Source organism: Giraffa tippelskirchi, chromosome 8, assembly GCF_054371585.1.
Source record: "Giraffa tippelskirchi isolate mGirTip1 chromosome 8, T2T-mGirTip1v1.2.pri, whole genome shotgun sequence".
Classification (NCBI taxonomy): Eukaryota; Metazoa; Chordata; class Mammalia; order Artiodactyla; family Giraffidae; genus Giraffa; species Giraffa tippelskirchi.
Genome location: NC_137282.1, coordinates 35,407,248 through 35,432,742, shown reverse-complemented (window position 1 = coordinate 35,432,742; position 25,495 = coordinate 35,407,248). Strand labels below are relative to the sequence as shown.

At 40.3% G+C, this 25,495-nt stretch overlaps 2 protein-coding genes across 5 annotated transcripts in view; one reads left to right on the top strand and one right to left on the bottom strand.

The window, feature by feature from the left end:
* Positions 1 to 21,030, bottom strand: part of VEGFC (vascular endothelial growth factor C) — a 78,866-nt gene extending 57,836 nt beyond the window's left edge. Inside the window, exon 1 of one of the 2 annotated variants that reach the window (XM_081521998.1) lies at positions 20,285 to 21,030. In XM_081521998.1, the coding sequence (XP_081378124.1) occupies positions 20,285 to 20,431 (147 nt within the window). In that variant the 5' untranslated portion in view covers positions 20,432 to 21,030. The remainder of the gene's footprint in view (positions 1 to 20,284) is intronic. The other variant, XM_081521999.1, reaches the window with a different exon arrangement.
* Positions 20,864 to 25,495, top strand: part of LOC145518182 (uncharacterized) — a 429,574-nt gene continuing 424,942 nt past the window's right edge. Inside the window, exons 1-2 of one of the 3 annotated variants that reach the window (XR_014062723.1) lie at positions 20,864 to 21,230; positions 24,503 to 24,632. The gene's annotated coding sequence lies outside the window, so the exon portion shown is untranslated. The remainder of the gene's footprint in view (positions 21,231 to 24,502; positions 24,633 to 25,495) is intronic. The other 2 variants (XR_014062724.1, XR_014062725.1) reach the window with 2 other exon arrangements.

Below are 25,495 nucleotides of genomic sequence, written 5' to 3'. Positions count from 1 at the left end.
TTCAACTACCCTATGCTCTCTCTAAAGATAAAATAAAATAGGATAATCAAAGCAGGCATACCATCTGGGAAAAAAATATGGGCCCTACACTCCCTGGAAATACTGTTTCATGATAACCCTATATTGAAAGTTCCAATATTTGCAGATGAATCTTATTCCTCTCCTGCCATTAAACTGGAAATGGTTAGAAATGTTAAAATGAAAAACACCAAATTAACTTCTCTTATAGCTACCAAAGTTACCTAATGATTTCAATCAGTAGTATTGCTTAAAATTAATACGCTATGTTTAAAAAAACTTTATATTAGTAAAAATCTTTTCTAAACACACTTAACAAGTACATTTGGCTGCCCATAAAGTCTCTTTTCAGACTTGACAAATCATTTCCAATGCAAAATGGTAAATCCTAACATGACCAACACTGTTATTGTGGAAACAGTTAAAAATATTAGTCACTAGATTTTCTAAATATATTTAGCAGTTTTTGGCTACCTATGAAGTCTCTTTTCAAATCTGACATGTTATTTCCAGTGACCTGAACAGGCTATTTCCCTGAGGAAGCAGAATGGAATAAAGTCTCAATGCAGACTTCCCAAAAAGAGAATAAAATCGTATCTAATATATCTAATATATAGTCAACGTTGACATTATCTATTTCTATTATCGTGCTCTCTGGCCCACGGCCCCTGAAAAATAACTGAGCTCCTCTTTCAGCAACAGATGCTCCCTGAGTTGGTTTAAAGTGATTAGGATACGGAGTTCAGTAAACGCTCTGAGCGCTCCCTGGCAGCTGGCGCACATGACGGTCTGGCTTTTTCAAATGATGACCATCTTCTCCACGCCCCTCCTCCACCCTCAGAGTGGCTGAGGGGGACGGGCCTCTGAGGACCCATGAGAATACCCATTCCTCCATGCCCTCTGCCCTAGTGCCACACACTCTCATCTTTCATCCAAATGAAAGTGCAAATAACCAATGAACTTGCAAAACTTACTTCTCTCAAGGAAATTTATTAAAAAAAAAACCCAAAAACCAAAAAACAAGAATCAGTGCTTGTAATGAAATCATTAAAATTCTAATGTGGACTACTTTGAAACATCATCATGTATGATGATTGCCCCTAAGGTAGATTAAGAAGAATAATTCAAAACATTAAGGATAAATAATCCAGTTGCAGGGGGAAAAGTTTAAAATAATATGAACTGGTCCAATCTTATTGGTGTATCAGATGATGATCTATGGAAATTAAACAAGGTAAATACTCAAACTTCAAACATTCTTATAATAGTTGTTTTCTTCTCTGTTTCAAATGTCTTTTCATGTCAAATTCCCATTACATTTGATACATGGTCTGCTTACTGAAAAAAAAAATGTGTTTAACACTTAAAGAATTACAAATTTGAATAACAAAATCAGTGGGGTGAAATATTACAGGTAAAGAGAAAAATCAGAGAAATGTGCCCAACGTTTCCATTAGCATCAGCAACGCACTAAATACGTGCTTGTGAGCTCGTGTTTCCTGTTCTCCTTCTCAGTAAATGTGTGAGACACATGAGGAAGGGCAGGCAGAAACCAGAGCACACACGAAGATTCTTGCATCTGGTCGTGACACTGTGGACACTGCACCAGGGAGAAGTGACCCCTGTTGTTCCTTCGTGAGGACAACACAGCTGGATCTGTACCTGGTGTTTTATTGATCATGTGAAGAAATTTTAAACTTGCTAATTTTCTCAAGTTTTCCCCTTCTGTTACTACATCTACTTTTGATACAAGAAAATTAGCAAGTTTAAATTCTCTTTTTCTATAAATGTTTCATGTAAGAACTGTCTCTCCAAATTAAACTTTTAATCTTTTGCACAGTCAAAAGGTCTTATATGGTAACACTCATATAACTTAAAAATTCAATCCTTCAATAACAGTAATCATTCACATGAGTATATACAAGGAAGCCACCGAGTTTGCAAGCATGAGAAAAAAAATGAGATATTATGGGAAAAAGAAATCAAAATTAGAAATCATGTTGATACAATGTTACAAACCAAACAATGCTACTCAAAATCCATTTTCCTTCTCTTCCATAAAACGGGATTTCAATCTTGTTTGAAGTTGCCTATGTTTTACTTCTCGGTTTCTCTTGCAGCTAGGGATGCCCAAAAGGCAGTTTTGTCCAATAAGAGTAAGTGCAAATCTTCTAGAGATTTCAAGAAAGCATTCCTATTAAGGCACCAGACTTCTATCTCCTAGTTCCTCCTTCCTCAAGATCTGACATAATGTGGTAGAGCAATCAGCCTTGTTTCAACTTTAGGGGAGAAAATGTGGGAGAGCCTGGCACACTGATAACCTAACGGAGTTCCACGTGGCACCAGCCCTTAACTGCCCACTGGCACGGAAAAGAAACTCAAGTTTGCTTAAGCACTGAGGTTAGATTCTTGTTTCATACAGTTAAATCCCATTTTAAATGATATTCTCTAAGTAGTTAGTGAGATCACCAAGGCTGAAATGAAATTCTTTAATGGTGAGGCCATAGCCATAAAAAACAAAAACACTTCTCTAGCATCAAAGGACAGAAGTATAGGAGAAGCCTCGGGAAGAGGGGACAAAAGAGAGAAGAATAAATGCAAATTTTTAAAAAGTGCAAGAGCAATTGCACATAGCAGAGGTGGTAAACAGTGCTGACAGGAAGAGCAGAGGCAACAGGCAATGAATTTTGTTTGATTATAAATGAGTCATTAAGATGAAGTTATGTATAATTTTATCAACACAATAAACTTGACTTACTATACTTATAAATGCTAACTTTCAGGGGTCCAAAAATTCACTTATGAAGACATCATTTATTTGGACTATTGAATAAATGTCTAGTGCCTTTTAAAATAAAATTGATAATACATATTACATACAGCTGATTTAAGACATGCCATTACTTGCAATTCTTGGACAATTTAGCATATAAGTTTGAATAGAATGAAACTGCATACTAAGTAACAATTCTGATATTTTGAATTATCAAATAGCAATAAATGTGAAAAATTAGCTCAATGTATGATAGATTTTATGTTTTAATTTTTAAATTTTATATTCAGGTATAGTTGATTTACAATGTTGTATTAGTTTCAGATGTACAACAAAGTGGTTCAGTTATATACACACATATATATCCATTATTTTTCAGATTTTTTTCCCATATAGGTTATTAGAATATTGACTTCCCTCTGCTAAACAGTAGGTCCTTGTTGTTTATCTGTTTTATATCTAGGAGTGTGTATATACTAATCCCAAATTCCTAATTTATCCTTCCCCTCCACCACCTTTCCCATTTGGTAACCATAAGTTTGTTTTCAAAGTCTGTGAGTCCGTTTCTGTTTTGTAAATCAGTTAATTTATATCATCTTTTTAGATTCCACATGTAAGTTATATCACGCTATTTGTCTTTCTCTGGCTTACTTCATTTCATAATCTCTAGGTACATCCATGTTGCTGCAAATGGCATTATGTCATTCTTTTTATCGCTGAGTAATATTTCATTGTATATATATGTGTGTGTGTGTTAGATTTTTAAATATGATAGACAATTATACATAGGTACTAATAACTTCAGAAGCTGAAGTCAAAGAATTTTTATTTCAGAAGAGTGCTTATGACTTAACTGTATTTGGTTATACCCAGTAGTCTACATGTGAGGAGTTTATGGAACACTTAACTGCAAAAAAATTATCTTTGCTTATATAAAATGGCTACAGCATGTAAAACACAATATGAAACAGAAAATTTAAATATCAAAGACTCCAAAAATGAAAAAAATATGACCAATTCTAGAAATCAAAATGATCTCACATAAATGCTGTATATAAAAATATATATACTTCATGGTCCAGATTATGTCTTGAAGGAATAATTAGAACACATGCTTTACTTAATATTGCTTCTTGCACATGACATGTCCTTGTCTGTATTTTCTAGATTGCTCAGTGAGAATATCCTACAAATCAACTGGTCCAGCCTCAGTACCAAACCACGATTGATCAGGTTTCAATAACTGATATGGTCAAAGATAACCTCAGATACGCAGATGACACCACTCTTATGGTAGAAAGTGAAGAAGAACTAAAGAGCCTCTTGATGAAAGTGAAAGAGGAGAGTAAAAAAGCTGGCTTAAAACTCAACATTCAGAAAACTAAGATCATGGCATCTGGTCCCATCACTTCATGGCAAATAGATGGGAAACAATGGAAACAGTGACAGACTTTATTTTTTTGGGCTCCAAAATCACTGCAGATGGTGACTGTAGCCATGAAATTAAAAGATGCTTGGTCTTTGGAAGAAAAGTTATGACAAACCTAGACAGCATATTAAAAAGCAGAGATACTACTTTGCCAACAAAGGCCCATCTACTCAAAGCTACGGTTTTTCCAGCAGCCATGTATGGATGTGAGAGTTGCATCATAAAAAAAGCTGAGCACCGAAGAATTGATGCTTTTGAACTGTGGTATTGGAGAAGACTCTTGAGAGTCCCTTGGACTGCAAGGAGATCCAACCAGTCCATCCTAAAGGAAATCAGTCCTGGGTGTTCACTGGAAGGACTGATGCTGAAGCTGAAACTCCAATACTTTGGCCACCTGATGCAAAGAGCTGGCTCACTGGAGAAGACCCTGATGCTGGGAAAGATTGAAGGCAGGAGGAGAAGGGGATGACAGAGGATGAGATGGTTGGACGGCATCACCAAATCAATGGACATGAGTTTGAGTAAATTTCGGGAGCTGGCGATCGACAGGGAGGCCTGGAGTGCTGCAGTCTATGGGGTTGCAAAGAGTTGGACACGACTGAGCGAGTGAACTGACTGATGGTCAAAGAGCCTTGGGCAGAGGGAGTGTACTGTAGGAATACTGTTCACTAACAGATAGTCTAATAATCCACCAGATGGAAAATAACGTGGCAGAAGGGAATTTAAGACATTTATCTTGGGGTTGAGCAGATAAATCCACAGCTCTGAGGGGAAGCAAGTAACCCTCAGGGAGCAGACTTGTCAAGTATAAAATCTTTAATCATTCCAGATTACTACAGCTCTAAAATCTTGCAGCTGAGAAAAAAAGATATATCTAACTGAAAGAAAAGTGTGTGTATAAATAAACTATTAAGATAAGCAACTTAAAATAAGGTTATATATCCTTTATTTATTATTTGATGGTGAATTTTCCCCCCAAAGGTTAACGTGAAACTTCATTAGTATTAAAGCAGCTGCATCAATTAAAGTTTGTGTTGGTACTGGCGTGGGTTGCCATTTCCTTCTCGAATTTAAGAACCAGTACTCTGTTAGCCAATCACCTCTACACATTCCACTGAGATTTATAATTGCAGTTAAAATAGCTCATGTGGCATCTGTAAGCACTTGTTGATAGATGAGAAGATTATCATATATACTATGTATTGTATTTCCAGCTGTTTTAAATTTAAATTAGCATTCTTTCCTAATTTCCCATCTTGATGCTATGATGACAAATTCAGGCTTGTAAAAGCCTAGAATTAAATACAACTTTTAAATAGTCTAGGTGTTTATTCATTAATCTGAAGACAGGAAAATATATTCTTGTTTGCACATTTTTTTCTGTCAGTTCTGACACTTCTCATCTCTAACTTCCTCTCTCTCTAGATCCTTTGAGAATCCTCTCTCTCTCTCTGTGTTCCTTCCAGTTACCACTATCCAAACACTTAGTGTTGGCCCGTGGTCATTCTCAATGTATTACACTTTTAACAGCTGCTGCTGCTGCTGCTAAGTCGCTTCAGTCGTGTCCAACTCTGTGTGACCCCATAGACGGCAGCCCACCAGGCTCCTCTGAGCCTGGGATTCTCCTGGCAAGAACACTGGAGTGGGTTGCCATTTCCTTCTCCAATGCATGAAAGTGAAAAGTGAAAGTGAAGTCGCTCAGTCGTGTCCGACTCTTTGCGACCCCATGGACTGTAGCCCTCCAGGCTCCTCTGTCCATGCGATTTTCCAGGCAAGAGTACTGGAGTGGGTTGCCATTTCCTTCTCCATTTAATAGCAAGAAGGGACAAAAGATAAAACCGTCTTAACAGAACATTTTTTGATTTGGAATGTGGCTAATGAATATGGCTTCTTAAACTATTTACAAAATATAAGCATAACATTGTAAGAGAATCCATCAGCAAGGCAAAGATTGTTAGATACAAAATACAGATTACTTTGAATCTAAAACTCAACAGATTAAGAACACAAGCTGATAACAGCAACTAAGCAACAAGAAATTTACAGTCCCTCCATAGTTGCAAGCTCATATTAATAATTATAAAAATTTCAGTCCACTTGAAAGTGTTCTTTTGATAAAGTAATTTTTTAATTATAAGGGATTTTCTGATTTCCAGGGGAGAAAATAAAACAGGAAGATACCTTATCACAAAAGCATAAGTTTTCCCTTAAATCCTCACTAGCTTTTGTCTTCTGAATTTCATTGGCCGATTGGCTAGGGTGTGCGAGCTGCAAAGAGAGCTGGGAAAAAAAACTTTTTTATACTGGATACAGGAGACCTCAAACGCAGTTGGGTCACAACTACATTTAAAATTTCCAATTAAGCATTTGAATGACACAAAGAAAATGAATAAGAAGCAGCAGGGCCTAGGCATAAATGATCAAGTCCGAGAGGAGAAAAGAGCTGCTTCTGCCCCCTGCCATGCTTCATAGACATTGTGGAGGCCACGTACAGACCAGTCTTCCAAGAGCTGCAGCAAGAGGGGAAGGAAACGAGCAAGGCAGAGATCACCCCTGCCTGATCCTGAGCCTCTGGACCAAGCCCGGCTAAAGTGCTGGTAGTAAGTAAAACTCGATGCTATGATCCAGCGATTAGTACTGTCATTAGGTTATTTTTATCTGGGTTTTATTATATTTTGTTTGACTTTGTCTTTTTGTTATATATCAAAATGAACAACTTGGATTTGTTAAGCTATAGAAGTTTCATAAAGTATTACTACTTGGAATTATCAGATTATGTACTTTAATTAGTCTCTTTAACTATGGACAACACAGTATTGTTCATTTCATTAAAAAATATGACATACTTTGCTACTTATTATTTGGCATTACTGGACAGGAGGTATTTTAAATTCACTGAGTTTTAAAAGGCACTGTACGGGCATTGTAGTAGATAACTAGTTGTCACTTTTCACATAAGTCTAAGTTCTTATCTATATTTGTCAAAAAACAAGTCACTTTTATACACACATGAAACTTGTAATGATATGAAATAGTTTATACTTTGGAATTTTACAGAATTGTTTTCCTTAGACTTTATTTAATACCTTAAACACTGGTACACAGAAAGCAATAACTGCTTGATGAACAAATTAATGAATCTTAGAAAGTGACATAGATATAAAAGCTACTCTTGGTATACACAAAATATGTATATTTTATAGTCAAAATGTGCCCAGAAATCTAGTTCTTTAGCTCATCTTGCTTTAAATTATAATCATAGTCTAAATAAGTCTTTAGATCTAAGAACTTGATGTCTTTTCTATCTGTAATTCAAAATGAAATAGATTTTCACTTTGCCTACAATTATAATCAGCAAAATATTGAACTTTAATCAGAATAATGCATGAATAGGCACAAAATGGCAACTGGGGAACAGAAGACAATGTGACTTCGCATGTTGATGGTCTAGTTGTGGCTAACTCAATTTTCTCACAATACGCGCATTTGCTGGTGAGCTTTGATGACTAAACCAAGCTAGAAGTTACAAAGCATTTCTATTGCTATTTGCTCACAATCATAATTGGAAGCAATAAAGACAATGCCAAAAGTAAAGAAAAAACATATTTAGAGAAAAATAAAATAAGACAACCCTCTTCTGTTATTCTATTATTCAATAGACAAAAATGCTACTGGAGGGAAAAGTGTTCCTTAAGATGCCCTAATAAAAGAAAAAATGTATTCTTTCTCCAACAATAAGAGCCTGCAATCTCAAATTATTTAGCCCTATGACATCTATTATAATCAAATGTTGATTAAGTAGGAATTACCTAATTAAATAATTTTCATTAAGTCATCTGGCCTTAAGAGCAAGTTATTTTGTTGAACATCTAAAGATTTACAAGGGCTATTATAAACTATGTGCATCTTTTAATTATCAGTGTCATTGAAGTCAGGTTTTGATAACTAAACATAACCCAGATGTATTTTAACCATGCTTCAACTCCTTGCTGCAAAAATTTGCTCTGATCCAAAACACCCTCTTCTCTACACACACAGTAACTCACCTTATCAATTCCCCGAGAGTGCCTCATTTTCAAATATTCTTTCTTCTCATAAACTCTAGATAGATCCCCCACAGCCTTCTGATTTCAAATTGTAGCAATGAAATGAGTTAGCTTGACAAAATTATTATTCATTTTACATGTTGCCAAAGACTAACTTCCTTCCCTACCACCAGAAACATAAAAAAACTGATGAGAGTTTGGAAAAAATTCTGGTTCTTCACACTAAATGCCATAGGTATACACACACACACACACACACACACACTGTGAACTTCTATATTTATGGATGCAATATGTTTATCACACCATAAACTAACAATATTATATTAAAATTGAAGTCACCATAATGTAAAAGCATAATTTATGCATCAAAATAGTGGGAAAATGTATTGAGGTAAAATGACAACAGAGACCGTGGAATGTGATTTTGAAAAAAAAATTTAAGTCTACTCTAAGAAAATCTGATGTCACTGTTCTTTGTAGCATGAAATTTATATACTGTACCACAAGATGGATATATCACAGAGGATGGGATGGTTGGATGGCATTCAATGGACATGAACTTGGGCAAACTCTGGGAGGCGGTGAGGGACAGGGAAGCCTGGCGAGGTGCAGTAAATGGGATCACAAAGAGTCAGACACGACTTGGTGACTGGACACCACCACCACCACCACCACGAAGCGGTGTGAACAGTGAGTAACTCCTGGCAGTGGTGGGCATTTATTTTGGTAATAAGCAATAGTTGTTTATAGCGTGTTCAAAAATATTTACCTGCAAAATATCATATGAGTAAAAACATGGAAGAAATGGAAAGAAAAGAATGTGTAATTTACATAGAAGGGTATGTAACGCAAGTCTGAAACTTCAGTGTTACCATATCTTTCGGCACCCAAGGACATGTCATCAAACTGGATGCCTTGGAGTGAATACTGATTTCTAGATCAGGCGTCTTTTTGACCTTCAAGATCACGATCCTGGAGTTACTGTACATTTTTTTCTACTGCCCATAGGACACACCAGATCACATCCTTGGGAAAGCAAAGCACCTAGATGGTTTTAAAAAATGGATTTAATGAACAAAAGTGATAATAGTTTAGTCTTAGCAAAATAGAAACTTCTGAAAAAAGACTGAACCTAAATATGAATAGATTGCAATGTTCCAGTGAATTATGGTAAAAATCATAGTTTCAGAGATTTATACACCATTAGGTCCCAATGAAATTCATAGTAGCACATGCTGAAATCCATATTTATGATGTCATGGTGATAATTTACTAAAAACTGAAAAGTTTTAAACATAAGTATATTTAATGGGAACTCTTGATGTGCAGACTAATGGCACCTGACAGGCTGGCATTTTTCAGAGCTACCTATTAAAACTCAATTAGAACCCAGTCACTAAGCATATGCCACACACAATGCGCATGGTGGAGCATACAGTTCATCTGAGTATCACAGAATTAATGTTTGACTTAGTATCACGTTAGCACATCCCTTGGTTTTGCTGATAGCGCAGTTAGTAAAGAATCCACCTGCAATGCAGGAGACCCCGGTTCGCCTGGGTCAGGAAGATCTGCTGGCGAAGGAACAGGCTACCCACTCCAGTGTTCTTGGGTTTCTCTTGTGGCTCAGACAGTAAAGAATCCATCTGCCATACAGGAGACCTGGGTTCAATCCCTGGGTTGGGAAGATCCCCTGGAGAAAGGAAAGGCTACCCACTCCACTATTCTGACCTGGTGAATTCCATGGACTCTAGAGTCCATGGGGTTGCAAAGAGTCAGCCATGACTGAGCGCCTTTCACTTCACTAACAGATCTCTTAAGTGTATGAGTTACCATTCCAATGTTGAAGAGAAAATTAAATTTATGCCAGTGTGAGTTTCAGTCCTGGGAGGAGGAAACCCACATCCAGCCCTAAGAGGAGGAGAGCAAATCAGGTACATGTGGTCTCCTCCCTCCTGTCACTACAGAGGTGTCAAAAAGTAAACATCCACATTAAGGGAAACTGTAATTTTAAAAAACTGACATATGAAAGCAAAATTAAAATCTCGGGTGTTTTCTGCTACAGGAAGCTTGAGGGTACCTAGTGAGACTATCCCCACTGATTAAAGAAGAGCCTGTACTGTCAAGAAGCATGACACCAAAAGGTAACCCTGATTCTAAATGCCTTCATCTTGAATCCAGTAAGTTATGTGCCATGGTATGCTATGTGACAGCAGTGTAACTACCTATAGCTGTCCCCTGGTATGCAGGAGCATGGTTCTAGCACCCCCACAACACCCCCACAAACACCAAAATCCACGGGTGCTCAAGTCCTTATTCTATAAACAGCACAGAACTGCCGGCCCTCCTGTATCCAACCACCTGGTGGGACTGAATCCTCCAATGGTGATTCAGATGCCAGGCATCAGATGCAGGGGTCTTACTGTATGCTATGCTCACGTGGCTGTGACCCAAGAGCCTGTTTTCCTAAAGCAGCACTGAATAGGTCTCCAACAAGTAGGCCTCACTGCTACCAATGTTTAGGGGGAAAAATCATTTGCACTAATTTATGACATCATTATTTGCTTAATCTGTGTATCTAAAACAGCTTCCAATTACCCAACTTTAAGTGTAGTGGTTATGACTCATGAATAATCTTGACCTTGATAAAATTCTAATTTGGAATGGATGGACCTCAAAATTAAAAGACTTAGGATTCAAAGAGAACAAACAGTGAATCACTATCAGCCCAAAACTAAAATTTTGGCACTGAGACACAAGAATTAGTTTGTTTTTTAGGGAAGTCATTAATGTCATGACCCATAAGCAAACATGTATCTAAATAAGTGCTCCATTTTTCCAAACATAAACTGAGAAGAAGACTTTCAAAAGGATAAAGTAACTAAATACACACAACAGACACAAACAAAAAAGAAGGAATTAAAAATATTCCATGTGGGCAATGCTATTGTAGTAAAATAAACCACAGTGGTTTGAAACAGCTTCACATTTGGTATTTGATATTAACTATTTCCAAGAAAATTTGACTAAGAGGAAATAATCTCTTTTACAGATTATAGGAATTTAATCATTGAATTCAAAGCACCTGGGTGGTCACTCCAATTAAAAGAAAATCAAGATCTTTTTCCTTACTATTTTGGTCTAACGTAATTTGCCGATCTTACCCATTTTTGTCTGGACATGTGGAGGGGATGGTTCAATACTGGGGGGAAGAAAAGACTCCATTTAAGCGTAAACAAGGAAGAGAAAAATGCACTATTTTCTTGAGGAAAGGTTACAGGGCTATCACCAACACTTCTTTTTAAATAAGGTAATTATTTTTGTCATCTCCAAAAAAGGTATTAAACCTCTGAGCGCCAGTTGGCTGAAGAGGTGATAAATGGCCTACTTCTCCTTCTCCCAGTCGGTCCCAGGAGGGAGTAAGCACTGCATGTCTCCAAGTGGCACCAACTCATATTGGAGAATCTTTCCAAACCACCACGTTGGTGTCTGCTTTTTTTTAGAAAATTTTCACCCATTTCAAGTATTTAAGCAGATTAGAAGCAAAAATATTATTAATTTCATGAACACTGCCTCTCCTTATAAAAGAATATCTAAAAAGTAATGTTATTTTAATCTTCTTTCTGACCCCCTAAAACAAGCATAGCACTTTTACTAGAAAAATAAATTAGAATGAGAACGGAAAACTGCTGTGAAGAAAATTACATTAAAATTTAAAATTGCATCCTATAACTGAAGAAATATATCAGCACTTAAATATAAAGCTTCATTTTCTATAATTACAGTTTTTCTAGTCCTGAGACAGAAATATGAAAATCACTTTAAAAACAGATCCTCTCAGTACCTGCATGTAGATTTGGATGGATAATGTACCTGGATATGTGTAAATGTGTTCAGATAATATATTCTCTAATTCTTTATTCATGTACATATTGGCTGAGTATCTATTTACTGTTAAATCCTTCCTTCCAGATTTAGTCAGCAAAACTTCCTCTGTTTAGAAATATGGTATCTGATCAAAAGTTCCTAAAATATTCCAACTAACATCTGTACTGGAATCCTAAGGAAGTGGATACTTTCAAGATGTTATTAAGTAAAAATATGTTACTATCTTTCGAAGAGCTGGGAGCTGTATCCACCACTTACTCTGAATTTCCTCTTTCCGTCTGCTTACCACTTCCAGTGGCATCCGCATCACCATCAAGTGTTCAGTGCCAAGAAATTCATAGTGTTTCCTCAGTGTCTGGCAAACTGGCAGACAGAACCATCAGACAAAATCCACTCTCTTGAGCCAATGAGGGAACCGAGATAACCAGCCTTACTCTAGGAGAAGGAAGGTATTCACTCCAAGATTCATCTCAGGGACAGCACAGACTGGATGCTTTGTGGTTGTCATTTCAGAAAAGTACCCCCAAAGAGGCAAGACAGTCATACTTTCTGAACAAATTTACACAAATTTAACTCTTTTTAATACTTTTTTATGTGTACAATTTTTAAAGTCTTTATTGAATTTGTTGCAGTGTTGCTTCTGCGGGGTGTTTGCTTGTTTTAGCTGTGACGTATGAAGGTTCTTAGCTCCTTGACCAGGGATCAAATCTGCATCCCATACATTGGGAGGTGAAGTCTTAACCACTGGACCACCATAGAAGTCCCTTAATTTTGGCATATAAGCTTCTACCATTGTCTTTTCATTAATTTGGTGAAAGTATATTTTCATCTTTTAGCTATTCTGGGATGATTTCACTATCATGTAGAATGCATATTTCTATCTTGTGCAAATCAATAACATAAAGACTTGAGATATTTACACATTAAAGTAGCAACAGTAGTCTGTTTCTTTAATAGAGATTTAAACATCAAAGTATTTGAGCTTTGAAAGTATTCAGGATGAGTTCATGTGATATTATATGGCATTATAATGCCCTGTGTACCAAAGTCCTTTTTACCTAGTGACTTAGGTATGGCGTTTAGGGAATGACCATCATGCCTTGGTGGTCTATGGCTAGAAATGTCTCCTCCAGGGACAGACAAACTTGGCACACAGGACAGGTGGAAGTGTTTATAAGCAGAGCTACAATACATAGCCTTCCTACACTGAATGATCAAATACTTTGGATTTCCCCCAACTGTCTCAAAATCAAACATCCATATAACATCCTGTTCCCACACTACAGAAATCAGGACAATTTCTGGTAAGCTTATAGAAAAAAAATGTAATAAATTAGGCGGGAAAGAGCTGAAGAATCACTCTGAAGAAAATCACTGTTTGTTCATATGCCAAGGTATTTTGAGGACCAAGTTTTAAGGTGAAATAAATTACAAAATACATGGCCAATTACAATCTTTACAAGTATAGAAATGGTAAATTACATCTTCCTGGTTTACTCTAAAATATTCATCTCCTCCTGATCTGTCCAAACCAGGACAGTACTGAAGTTGACCTTGCTGAGAAGTCTGACTTTTAAACTCTGAAGCATCGCTATTTACACAAGGGTATGCATCTGAATACCTCCTCTTGCATTACAACCATTTTATAATAATTGACTTTTGGGTTTGAGTAAATTTCCTGCTGCATTAAAAAATTAAAACAGCAAGTACAAAGTAATTGTCTTATTTACTTGATAGTTCATTTCTGCCCCCATTCTGGTCTTACTTTTAATAGGAATACTTGTAAGCAGGTTTGAAATGAAGGAATTGCTAGGACATTTTAGGATTATCTGCCTCTCTTTTAATTGCTAGCTTATTTGAGAATAAGTGTATAAACAATGGAAAATCCAATCTTATATATGTTTTTTATATATTATTTCAACAGATTGTCTAAAAACATTTAACTTGGTAAGAAAGAACATGTAAGCCATTGATGGCAGCTTGAAGAACCATTGAGAGATAAATGTGTACGTCTGTGTGTGTCTCTGTGTGTGTGTGTGTATCTAAGCATGACCACTGTTTACATTGCTTGCTCTGTTTGGAATTCAAGCCAGAAGAGCCAGATGACTGTTATTAGTATATTTTATAAATGCGTCTGAGTGGAGCAGTGATGGGTGCTTACATAAGTTAAGTGGTCATTACTATCATCATCAGAAGTCCAGAGCATATAGAGGAGCTCAGACAACACGTATGGGTGGTCAGCAAGTGAGGAGAGCAGGCACTGCCAGGCACTTTGAGGAAGTCTGAAGTTTCTACAATATTTCTCTGTTTCTCATGAAGTTCTGGACTTTCCAGCCAAATGGGTCTGCTCCTGGTTACCCAAACACCCCCTGACTGCACTGGCATTACTGGCCTCTGTACTCCGCTCTCACACTTCATATCCAAAATATCCGTCCCACCCTCCTTTCTGTAACCAGCATTTAACCATCTTTCACAGCTGACTCAACATCACCCCACCGTTCTCGTGACTGCCAATGCATCCCCCAGAAGCCTAGCCAACAACTTCTGGTAAAGCTAGAGACTCTTACAAAATGTCTTATAATTGTCTGCATTTATAGATTAACTCATTTCTGGTATTTTTAATGAGTAAGTTTCTTGTTTCTTAAAAGCGATGATATACTTGTTATAGACAGGAATCACTCACTCTATGTTTTTTGCATCACTCACTGCATGGTAATTTCCTGTTTAGAACCGAAGCTGCCGCTAGTGAGGATTAATTAAAACATCCCTGAATTGAAGTAGATTTAAATATGAGAATTTGGAGTAAAAAATATATAAACCTGGTTCTAATGGGTAAAGTAAGAGATAGGGGTGTCCACAGGGGCTTCTTCTTGAGTCTTTCAATTTTCCTTCCAGGCTGTTAATGAGGCAACAGGTGACTGAGGAAGAAAGCCCTTTGGACGAGAATAGTTCTCTATTCCAATCTCTTACCACAAGCCCTGTGGATTGCATAAACGCAGATTCCAGAATTTTTCAAGAAACCCAGTACATATGCATTTTAATTCTCCCTCCACACCCAGCAGGGTCTGTGCCAGCATCTCATAAATAAATATATTACTATTTCTTCAATGAAGCTTAGATATATTCAAACAGAGGGTAACTAAAGACTATACGTAGCTTTATGTCAGATCAGGTCAAGGTTATAGAACCAAATAAAGGTATGAAATTCAGCTCTGGGGTTTCAGAAATGCAGAAAAGGAATCATCAGGGATCCTTCTAACACTTGACAGCTACTGGAGTGCTATCAGTAACGGGAAAGGGTGAGACCCCACCAGCAAAAGGTATTTTAAGGCACCTATTTGATTCTGTGATGGATGCCCAACAAAGCAAATTAAATGAATGCAATTTTTCTCTAACAGATAAATTACAGATTAAGTAAATCATTTGTGGATAGGAGCCTCCTGAATAATTTGCATGAGTAAATTTCAGAAGAAAGGATGACACTGACAAATTAAAATATTTACAGTAAATTTTAGCATTATAATATAAATCAATCGTTATCTCTTATTGTTTAAAGTTCTCTGCTACATTAATATTTCCAATGTGAAAAATCAATTATACCTTAATTCACAACTATTACAAATCTGAGGTGACAAATTGGTGTTTTGCAACAAAAAGTAGACCTTTGAAGTATTCAGAGAATGCAGCAGGAATAATGTAACAGGTGAAAGGGGCTACAATGTAATGTTGAGCAGTTGGAGAAGATATCATTCCTCTGCAACTAAAGTCTGTTCTTTCAAACCCAATTATTCCTGAAAGGTCATATGACATAGGTAAGATCACTGTGTTTCACTAAAATTATATTAGTGAACTTAGAAACAGGAATTGTTTCTAAGTTGTACAGTTAGTGCAACTTAGAAACAGTAATTGTAAGAAACTGTTGTTAGGTCTCTAGCTCTGCAGCCATTCTTGTAACAGTACTATGGATTAGGCCAGTTATGATCCACCTTTAATCAGAGAGCATCTTGGGGTGAACCCTGGAGGAAAGTCTCAGTTTCTTCCGGATTGTTCCATTGTGAGGAATGTAAGAGGGGACCCTGGCTGCAGAGCACTACTTCCCTCTGTCTCCTTGTGTACTGGTCCACTTACAAGAGGAAGAGAGTAACAGGCCTTTAGCAACCCTGAAGGCTCTAACCCATTATCATGCTTTTCTAAACTATATGCTGCCAAAGTTTTTTTTTTTTTTTTTTTTTTTAAAGGAAAAAGCTCTATTCCTGCTCTTGGTTAAATCATTTGAGTCTTAGATTCATCATCTTTAATAAAAAGTATAACACCTATCTCACGAAGATGTAGTGGAAAACAAAATGAAATTAATGTACAAGTAACCAGAACCTGTATGCAGGTCAGGAAGCAACAGTTAGAACTGGACATGGAACAACAGATTGGTTCCAAATAGGAAAAGGAGTACGTCAAGGCTGTATATTGTCACCCTGCTTATTTAACTTATATGCAGAGTACATCATGAGAAACGCTGGTCTGGAAGAAACACAAACTGGAATCAAGATTGCCGGGAGAAATATCAATAACCTCAGATATGCGGATGACACCACCCTTATGGCAGAAAGTGAAGAAGAACTAAAGAGCCTCTTGATGAAGGTGAAGGAGGAGAGTGAAAAAGTTGGCTTAAAGCTCAACGTTCAGAAAACTAAGATCATGGCATCTGGTCCCATCACTCCATGGGAAATAGATGGGGAAACAGTGGAAACAGTGTCAGACTTTACTTTTTTGGGCTCCAGAATCACTGCTGATGGTGACTGCAGCCATGAAATTAAAAGACGCTTACTCCTTGGAAGGAAGGTTATGGCCAACCTAGATAGCCTGTTTAAAAGCAGAGACATTACTTTGCCAACAAAGGTCCGTCTAGTCAAGGCTATGGTTTTTCCAGTGGTCATGTATGGATGTGAGAGTTGGACGGTGAAGAAAGCTGAGCGCCGCAGAATTGATGCTTTTGAACTGTGGTGTTGGAGAAGACTCTTGAGAGTCCCTTGGACTGCAAGGAGATCCAATCAATCCATCCTAAAAGAGATCAATCCTGGGTGTTCATTGGAAGGTTTGATGTTGAAGCTGAAACTCCAATACTTTGGCCACCTCATGTGAAGGGTTGACTCATTGGAAAATACCCTAATGCTGGGAAGGATTGGGGGCGGGAGGAGAAGGGGACGACAGAGGATGAGATGGTTGGATGGCATCACCGACTCGATGAACATGGGTTTGGGTAGACTCCGGGAGTTGGTGATGGACAGAGAGGCCTGGCGTGCTGCAATTCATGGGGTCGCAAAGAGTCGGACACGACTGAGCGACTGAACTGAACTGAACCAGAACATTGCAGATATGCCCTAAACACGGGCTATTTAAACACCTGCTCTCAGTGTAGCTGTGCATGGTGTCCAGGGGGTGATCTGAACTTGAGAAGACCCCTATAGTCACCAAAGATGACAGCAGTGCTGAGACACAGAGAGTCCTCATTCCCTCACACCTGCATTTATTGAACTTAAAAAATATATTAGGATCTAGGTATTTAAACTCTGTCTAAAATACTTCTATTTTTTGGAATGAAGGTGTATTTCATGAAATGAAGTAATTCTTCCTTTTGTTAATCATAAATCAACTTTTAAAAACAAACTCAACTTCAACCACAGTGAACTCTTATCTAATCTCATGTTGGCAAATAATTATAGTTAGTAATCTAGTGCTTTTTTTAGGTTTTGCAGTTTTTTTTTTTTTTTTAGTTTGCTCATAATTTTAAATATTTCCTCTTTTTACCCCAACATGTCTAGTTAATTTAAATTACATAATTAGGTAAAACTATCTGCCTTACTTTTCTGATGTTGACTTGCTTGTACTCACATCCTTGGGAAAAACAATTTAGAAGTTTTCAGTAAATCATACAACCATAAATGGGCTTCCCTTGTGGCCCAGCTGGTAAAGAAATTTGCCTGCAGAGCGGGAGACCTGGATTTGATCCCTGGGTTGGGAAGATGCCCTGGAGAAGGGAACAGCTACCCACTCCAGTATTTGGGGGTGGGGTAAAGGATGGGATAGTTAGCCATGATTCACACCTTGTGAGCTGTCTTCTATTTTAATATTAAAAAAATAATTCTGAAGTGTAACTTAACAAAAATTTGCATTTCTTGGGGATTATGTATATGTAGTGTCTTCTATTAACCTTCTGAAATCTCTTCTTAAGGTTTATGTAGAGCACAGAAAATTAACAATTAGCTCCTGATTGTTATCAGGGCTTACATCCAAACAAGGCACTTGTTTTGTCCACTAGGGAGAGACATGGAGTCTCTGGACCATGTCTCTTGGCATTTTCACCGCAAGGACACAGCAGCTCCGCGGAAAGCAGTAATGACACGCCCTCTCAAGTTTCCACTCAACCGCTGCGGAACACTTCAGGGAGGGAAGAATACTCTGCTTTGTGGATGGTCAGCCACGAAAACCCAACAAAATTCATAAAGGTTTTCACAGCAAAGGAAAATTTTAATTAAATCACCAATGAAGACAGTTTTGAAAATCAAGAATAAATTAACTCCAACCACACAGAGAAGTATACAAACACACGCACATGCACACATATGGTCCTCTCCATTCAGGATCCATCCAACAGAGAGTGAGTGACTCTTACACAGGCTCTTGGCTTATCAGGATAGGCTTCTCACTGTACCTGCTATTTCACAGTTTCTTAACTGTAAACCAAAGTAAGTTATCCTAGGCAGTAGAGAGGAGTTCTCTTCCTAAGTCATACTTTTAAGAAACAGTTTAACTCTGAGAAAACAGAAAGTGAATCAATATCATGAAATTCAAGGCATTTAAGCTGCAGAAGTGTTAGTGAGTCTAAGACTACATTTTTTTGTGGCATTTGAGGACAGGAAGACATTCTTACGGCAGTAATTTTACCAATGTAAATATCTGTGTTTAAAGTTATTTTACAAGTCACATAAAACACTCTTTTCTTCACTTTAGTGTATGTTTTTACTCCATAGTTTTTTTCCTTGACCCCACTGAATGACAAATTCCAACATTTAAGTTTTTCCCCCAATTTTAAGCACATAGGTATTTTTTTTTAAATCAGTCTTCTCAATCTTAAAAGTGTATTTCAAAATAAAACTGGGAAGGCAATTTAATTTGTACACATTCAATATATGCTAATCAGTAAAGTCAACTCAAGGTTAGCAGTTACACACTCCGGCATTACTCTTGCCATCAGATGAAATAAAGTGCTGCGATCTAGTTCCAGCCAGGGGGTACTGCAAGTGTGTGAAGCGAGATTTCCCATCTTATATGGAATATGAAACTTTTTCATGAATTTAAGAACTTTATTAAGCATATTCTCCATTCTTATGTCAGATCTGAGCTTTTAAGGTAAACATACATTCTTTTAGAAGAGCAGACACAAATAACATTTGACATTTGGGAATCAGAAAGTCTCCAAAGCATCTTGGCAACATTTTTCAGGCAGAGTTAAACATCTCATTGAAAAAACAAATAAGAAAATCCACCTTACTTTCACAGTTCTTGACCACATTTCAGAAATGCAGCATTTACTAAGTCGAAAAGCCACGCCTGATGGTGATTTGAGATCCTGTTGCATTTCAAGTTTGACCAACTTCTCCAAGTGAATCTGAAGTCTGATGCCCTCAAGCCCCGTTACTAATTTCACAGAAGAGGAACACTCCAGAAAAAGCAGCCTCCGATGACTGCTTATCCAAGCCCTGGGAGCTGTTGGGGTCCCAACTCACTTGCTAGGGAAGAAAAGAACCCTCCCCGCGGGTTAACCGAGGCTCCAGCACAGCTCCACTCACCGGCGGGGACCGCTCTCCAGCCGGTAGGTTATAGAAGCGCTGTCACCAGCCACCTTCCGAGCCCTGCACTCGGCGTAAATTGCTTTCCTATTTAGTAACAACTTTCTGTGAAAAAAAGAAAACTTTTCTCTCAGCAACTCTACACTCAGCTCAGCAACTTTGGATCCAACGCACACAAGGTGAAACACAAGCCCATCCTTTGCACAGGTTCTGGGTCCTCTGCGACCCGCCCCGGGTCCCCACGGTCCCCGAGGCCCCCATGGTCCCCGCAGCGCGCACCCACCTTGGCCTCGCCCGCGTCCGGCTCCGTGTCCGAGAAGCCCAGTCCCGACTCGAAGGCGGCGGCGGCGGCGGGCGCCCGGCGCGGACCGGGGAGCAGCGCAGCGGCCAGCAGGGAACACGCCAGAGAGCAGAAGCCCAGCAAGTGCATGGTGGCCGGGCCGCGGGCGCGGGGGCCGGGCGCCCCGGCGAGGCTGCCTCGCGGCTCGGCCCTGTCCCCGAGGGCCGCCCGGGACCCCGCGGAGCCGGGGCGGCGGCAGCGGGTCCGGGCTCGGTGCTCGCGACGCTGCGAGCCGCTCTACCGCCGGCGCCCGCGAGCCGAGGGGTCAGGGCAGCGCCTCACAGGAAACCGGACATCCGAGCGCCCGCGACCGCGGCCCGCGAGGTGAGGCGAGGGCGCGGGAGGACGGCGCCCCGCTCGGCGGCTCGGGGAGCGAGGGGTAGCCGAGCCCAGACGCCCCGCGAGGCTCGCGCCCTGCGGCGCCCCCGGGGCCCGCGAGCCCCCGCCTCCCCCTCCCCGCGGCGGGGCGAGCCGGGTGGCCGGGCGGCGAGAGCGGCGGCGGCGCCGGGCGGCGAGGCCAGGGAGCGCGGGGCTGAGCGGCGGCGGCGGCGGCGGCGGCGGCGGCGGCGGCGGCGGGCGCAGGGGCAGGGCATGGCTGACGCGCCCTCTGCCTGCGCTTATGTGAGAGAAAGCGGCCGAGGGAGGGCGCGTGCCGAGCCCGGCCGCCCACCCCGCGCGCCTGCCTTGGCGGCGTCTCCCGGCGCCCGCGCGGCCCCTCCCCCGCCCCCCGCGGCGCGAGCCCCCAGCGGGGTGGGGGGGCCCGGCCGGCGCACGGGCTCCGAGGCGCCGGGTTCCGGGCGCGCGGGGGCCCCGGCTCCGGCCCGAGTCTCCCTCAGACTGACCCTCGGCGACCCCGCTCGAGGGGCAGGGGAGCTCCAGATTCTAGAAGGTGCGAGAAAGTCGGCCCGGGGCGGAGAGCCCGCCGGGCCCCCTGTCTCCCCTCGGCAGGCGACTCGGGGTTCCCCCCGGGGGATGGGGATGCGGGCGGACCGTGGGGCGAAGGCTCTGGAGCCGCTGGAAGCCCGGGCCTCTGGCTGCTGAGGCCGCCGGGCCGGGCGCCTCAGAAGCAGCGCCTGTGGGGAGTGGGTTTGAAGGAGGAAGCAAGGACCAGGGAGACACGTGTGAAGCATGTGGTCGGACATGAAGTCTGCGGAAGCCCAGGGCTTCCCGGGGTCGGAAAAGTCACGGGCAGCCTGCCCTGCTGGCCGGCGCTCACCTTGGCTCGGGTGGTCTGGGTGAAGACGCCCCCTCCTCGGGTTTCCTTAGCTCCCCGAAAGTGGGAAAGCTCCACTTTTACCTGGAGCGACTTTTCAATACACAGATCATAAACACTCAGGTGATGAGACTTTGAGTCCACTCACAAGTCCTGAAACTCCTCTCGAGTAAACCCCTGATTTACTTGAAGCTTCAAATCTCCTCAGTGACCAGGAGCGACCCATCCCATCCCCACGCCGCCCTGCGTGGCCGCCCGTGGTCGTTAACATTTTTGATGGTCAGCGTCATGGAAAAGTGTTTTCTTCCACCTATCCATTGCTTTTGACTTCTGGACTTGACTCCGTAAATCAAATCTAACTTCTTATGTGAGCTCTTCAAACCATTTATAAATGTCTGTCATAGTAACCCCCCACCACGCACCTTTTTTTAAAGACCCCTCAAAGTTCCCTCTTCAACCGTAACCTCATTTTGCGTGTTCTTCAGCTAGTATACTCCCCGGAACGTGACTCAGTACTTAAAAGTGTTCCAGCAAGCTTGAGAAAAGGGCCTTCCTTGTCCAGATATCATACATGTGTTGATGTCGCCTCGGATGGAGTTTATTTTCTGGCAGTCAAGTCAGTGTTGACTCACGTTACACTGAAAACAAACTAAATTTCTCAAATTTTTTTTTACCCGTGTACTGCTGTTTAGTCATGTTCATGGTTCTCTACATTTGTGAAGTCGGTGGACGGGGCCCAAGATTTGAGCTTTGTTGTTTCTCTTAGAGGCTGTCCTCTCAGAGTTAGTCCATCGTTGTAGCTTGTTGAGATGTTTGGGAAACCTGAGGCCGCCGGGGTAGTAGCTCTTTCATTATCTTCCTGCTCTTTGCCTTTTTGATTAATTTGCTATGTTTGTCCTCAGATAAAATATCTGAAAGGGAAGAGCTAAGGACAGACCTGGGTGGGATTTAAGTAGATACTGGAGCTTCCTTTTAACCATTCTAGTGAGTCTCAACTTTGACTGCCCCTGGAATACCAAAAGATTTCAAAACCACACCTGAGTGTGTTTGCGCTTGTATGCACCATCATGAGACTGTACTGAATTGGGCTGAGTTAAGATGTGAGCCTCAGGATCCTGTTGGGCAACCAAGTTGAGAATCTGTGGCATCTCCAGCTGGAGCCCGGCTTACCCCTAAGGACTGTGAATTCAACAGAACTGAAATGTATCATAATAAGTATATTATTTGTTCTATTTGAAATAGAACAGTAATCACACGGATTTTTTTCCCCCTCGAAAAGGCTATCTTCCTGCTATGGTTATTAAGTACAGGAAATGCTGGCAAAATGTATACTTGAGTGAAAAAGAAAAAAAATCGATGATCTCAGAAAACAATCTCGCATTAGTTGTTTCAGGGCTTATCTGTTTCCCTGTTTGTATGTTTTGGTTTTGCTTGCTTACCATATGGAAAATACTTTCTACCACCAGCCCACTTGGAAGTGTAAGGACTTTTTCCCTGGTTTGTGACTCCTTCACTAGCTTCAGATAGCACCTGTTTAATAACGGGGCTTCTGAACAATGATTTTTCAAAAAGTGCCCCTCCCCTTCCGCCAGGGGGGAGAAATTGAGAAGGGGAGGAGTTAGGGAGCAGTGTTCCTGTTGCCCTCTCCCCAGACCCCAGCTGGAGTGACACCTCTTGTCTGCTCTAAGTATTGGGTTTCTGTATTGTTTGAAGGCACATAATGATTATAGTATCTTCCTTCCTTCTGTGTTCTCCAGTATCCATTCTGACCATCTTTAGTTTATTTCTGATTTCAGTTTTTCTTCCTTTTTGCTTCTTTAATTTTACTTTGTTGCTGTATTTCAGACGTCTTCAGTTGAATGCTTAGATGGTTTGTCTTTTGTCTATTTTCTAATGAACTTATTTAAAAAACATTTCCGTCTAAATTTTGCTTGACATGCGTTTACCACTTTTGTTGTGCTTTCTTTGTTGAGCAGTTGTAAATTATCTTAATTACCCTATGACCCTTTTTCTTTACCTGAAAAATTATTTCGTTTTGTAATTTATAGGCTTTTGGAGTTTTTCTCATTAATTTTAATTTTATTATATTTAATTGTACTATGAATGATATTGATTTTAGAAACTCACTTAAGCTTTCTTTGTGACTTTGTACATGGTTGCTTCCTGGAGCTGATTCTCCGTGTGCTCTCTTTTTGTTGGATATCAGGTTTGAGCTTATTAATTTTAGTATTCAAATCTTGGTTGGAAGTGAGTTGTTAAAATCTCCAGTTACAATTATTGACTTTATTTTCTGTTTCTAACTAATTCTTTCAGTTATTTCTTTATATAATTTGATGCTGTATTGCTACTCTGAGATGTTCATGATGACATATTTTTTTCATCTAATTTCCCTTTTACTAGTGTGTGATGTCCAGTTTTGTAACTTCTAATGATTTTATTTGAAATTCTGCTTTCTCTAATATTAAAATCTTAGTCTTTGAGAATTGAGACCATCTGTGATTATGACAGGTAAAATGATGGATTTATATCAGTGTAATTTAATTGTTCCTTCTAGAAAGCTTTAAAGCTTTAACCTGGACAAGATAAGATTGTAAACTAATAAGTGAGTCCACTCTTACTTCAGGAAATGGCCACAAATCTATATATTGAAGACAGTAATCTCACGCTGCCAAACAGCCTGCTTATCAATGACATTTTGCTTATCAAGACCCTCACTCCCCTATTTCAGCCAACCCTAAACTACTGCCTCATGAACTTTGCCCAGCCCTACTCAGTTCTCCACTTTTGCAGACCTACTTAATCCTACTTGAGTCCAGACCCCCAAATCCTACAATTATTCTATTTCTGACTTAACTCTCTTGAGACACCTTTTTAGGCTCTGTCCGATAGTATCCTCTCTTACTGCTCTAAGTTCTGCTAAATGAAGTGTAGCTTTTGTTTGTTTAAAGGTTTGCTGATGATATTTTGAGAAGACAACCTGGATGTCCTACCAAGATCCTGTTGATGCCTCCCTGGCTGCTGAAGCCCAGGACCTTCAATTCAGAGACAGGGACAACAACTGAGGCCTTCGGTAATGGGGTGAGTCTCACAGTGAATCTCAGCTCCAGTTTCTCTTCATTAGGCTTCCAGATGCTAAGTGTATTGTGTCCCTTAAGATCCCTTTTCAGGAATGCTTTGATTATTTGATCAAATTTGAAAACAGTGTATCCCTGGTGGGAAGCTGCCTGTTACAAGCGACATTGCTGTTTGTCACTGCTCTTCATTATTTCCTGGTGTTGGTTGATAGCAGGAAGTTCATGTTCAGACTCTGTGTTCCACCCCAAGGAGGACAAACTGAACACTGTGCTTTATCAGCATTGTTGAGAAAATTTCCCTATATAAGCATCACCTGAAAAGTTCTTGGCAGTGGGGTGGGGGTCGAGTCCAGTCCAGTCCTATCCAGCCGAGATGGGTTGGGTTGAGTTGCATAGTCATCGTTGCTGCTGTGTCAGCCATTAGAGTGTAAAGCATGTCTGCCTTGCTGCTGTGAATAAAGAATGTTTGCGTTTTTACTGCTCTCTGCATCTTATTCCAGCTTGCCTGCTTGTCTGTCCTGGGTTCAGCGAACAGTGTGCACAGTGAAATACAGCTAGGCAATTGGCATAGTTGGGAATGAACAGCAGGACAGTAGCAAAAAGTTGCACGACTTTGTGTTTCCAACCTGGAGAATTTCACCCTCCCTTTCCATGAACGAAGGCACTCATTGTCCTGGGATAGTTTTGGGGGGACTTTGTGCATCCTTGATGTTTACTCTGAAGTCATATCGTCCTTATCAGTTCCAATCCTCATGAAAAGCAGAGAAAGTCAGTGGTATTTTTAAGCTCAAATGAGGACTCACTGACTCTCATCATAAAAGCACAGGTCTTTGTTTAAGGTTGCATATTTCTCCCCCAGATTTCGGG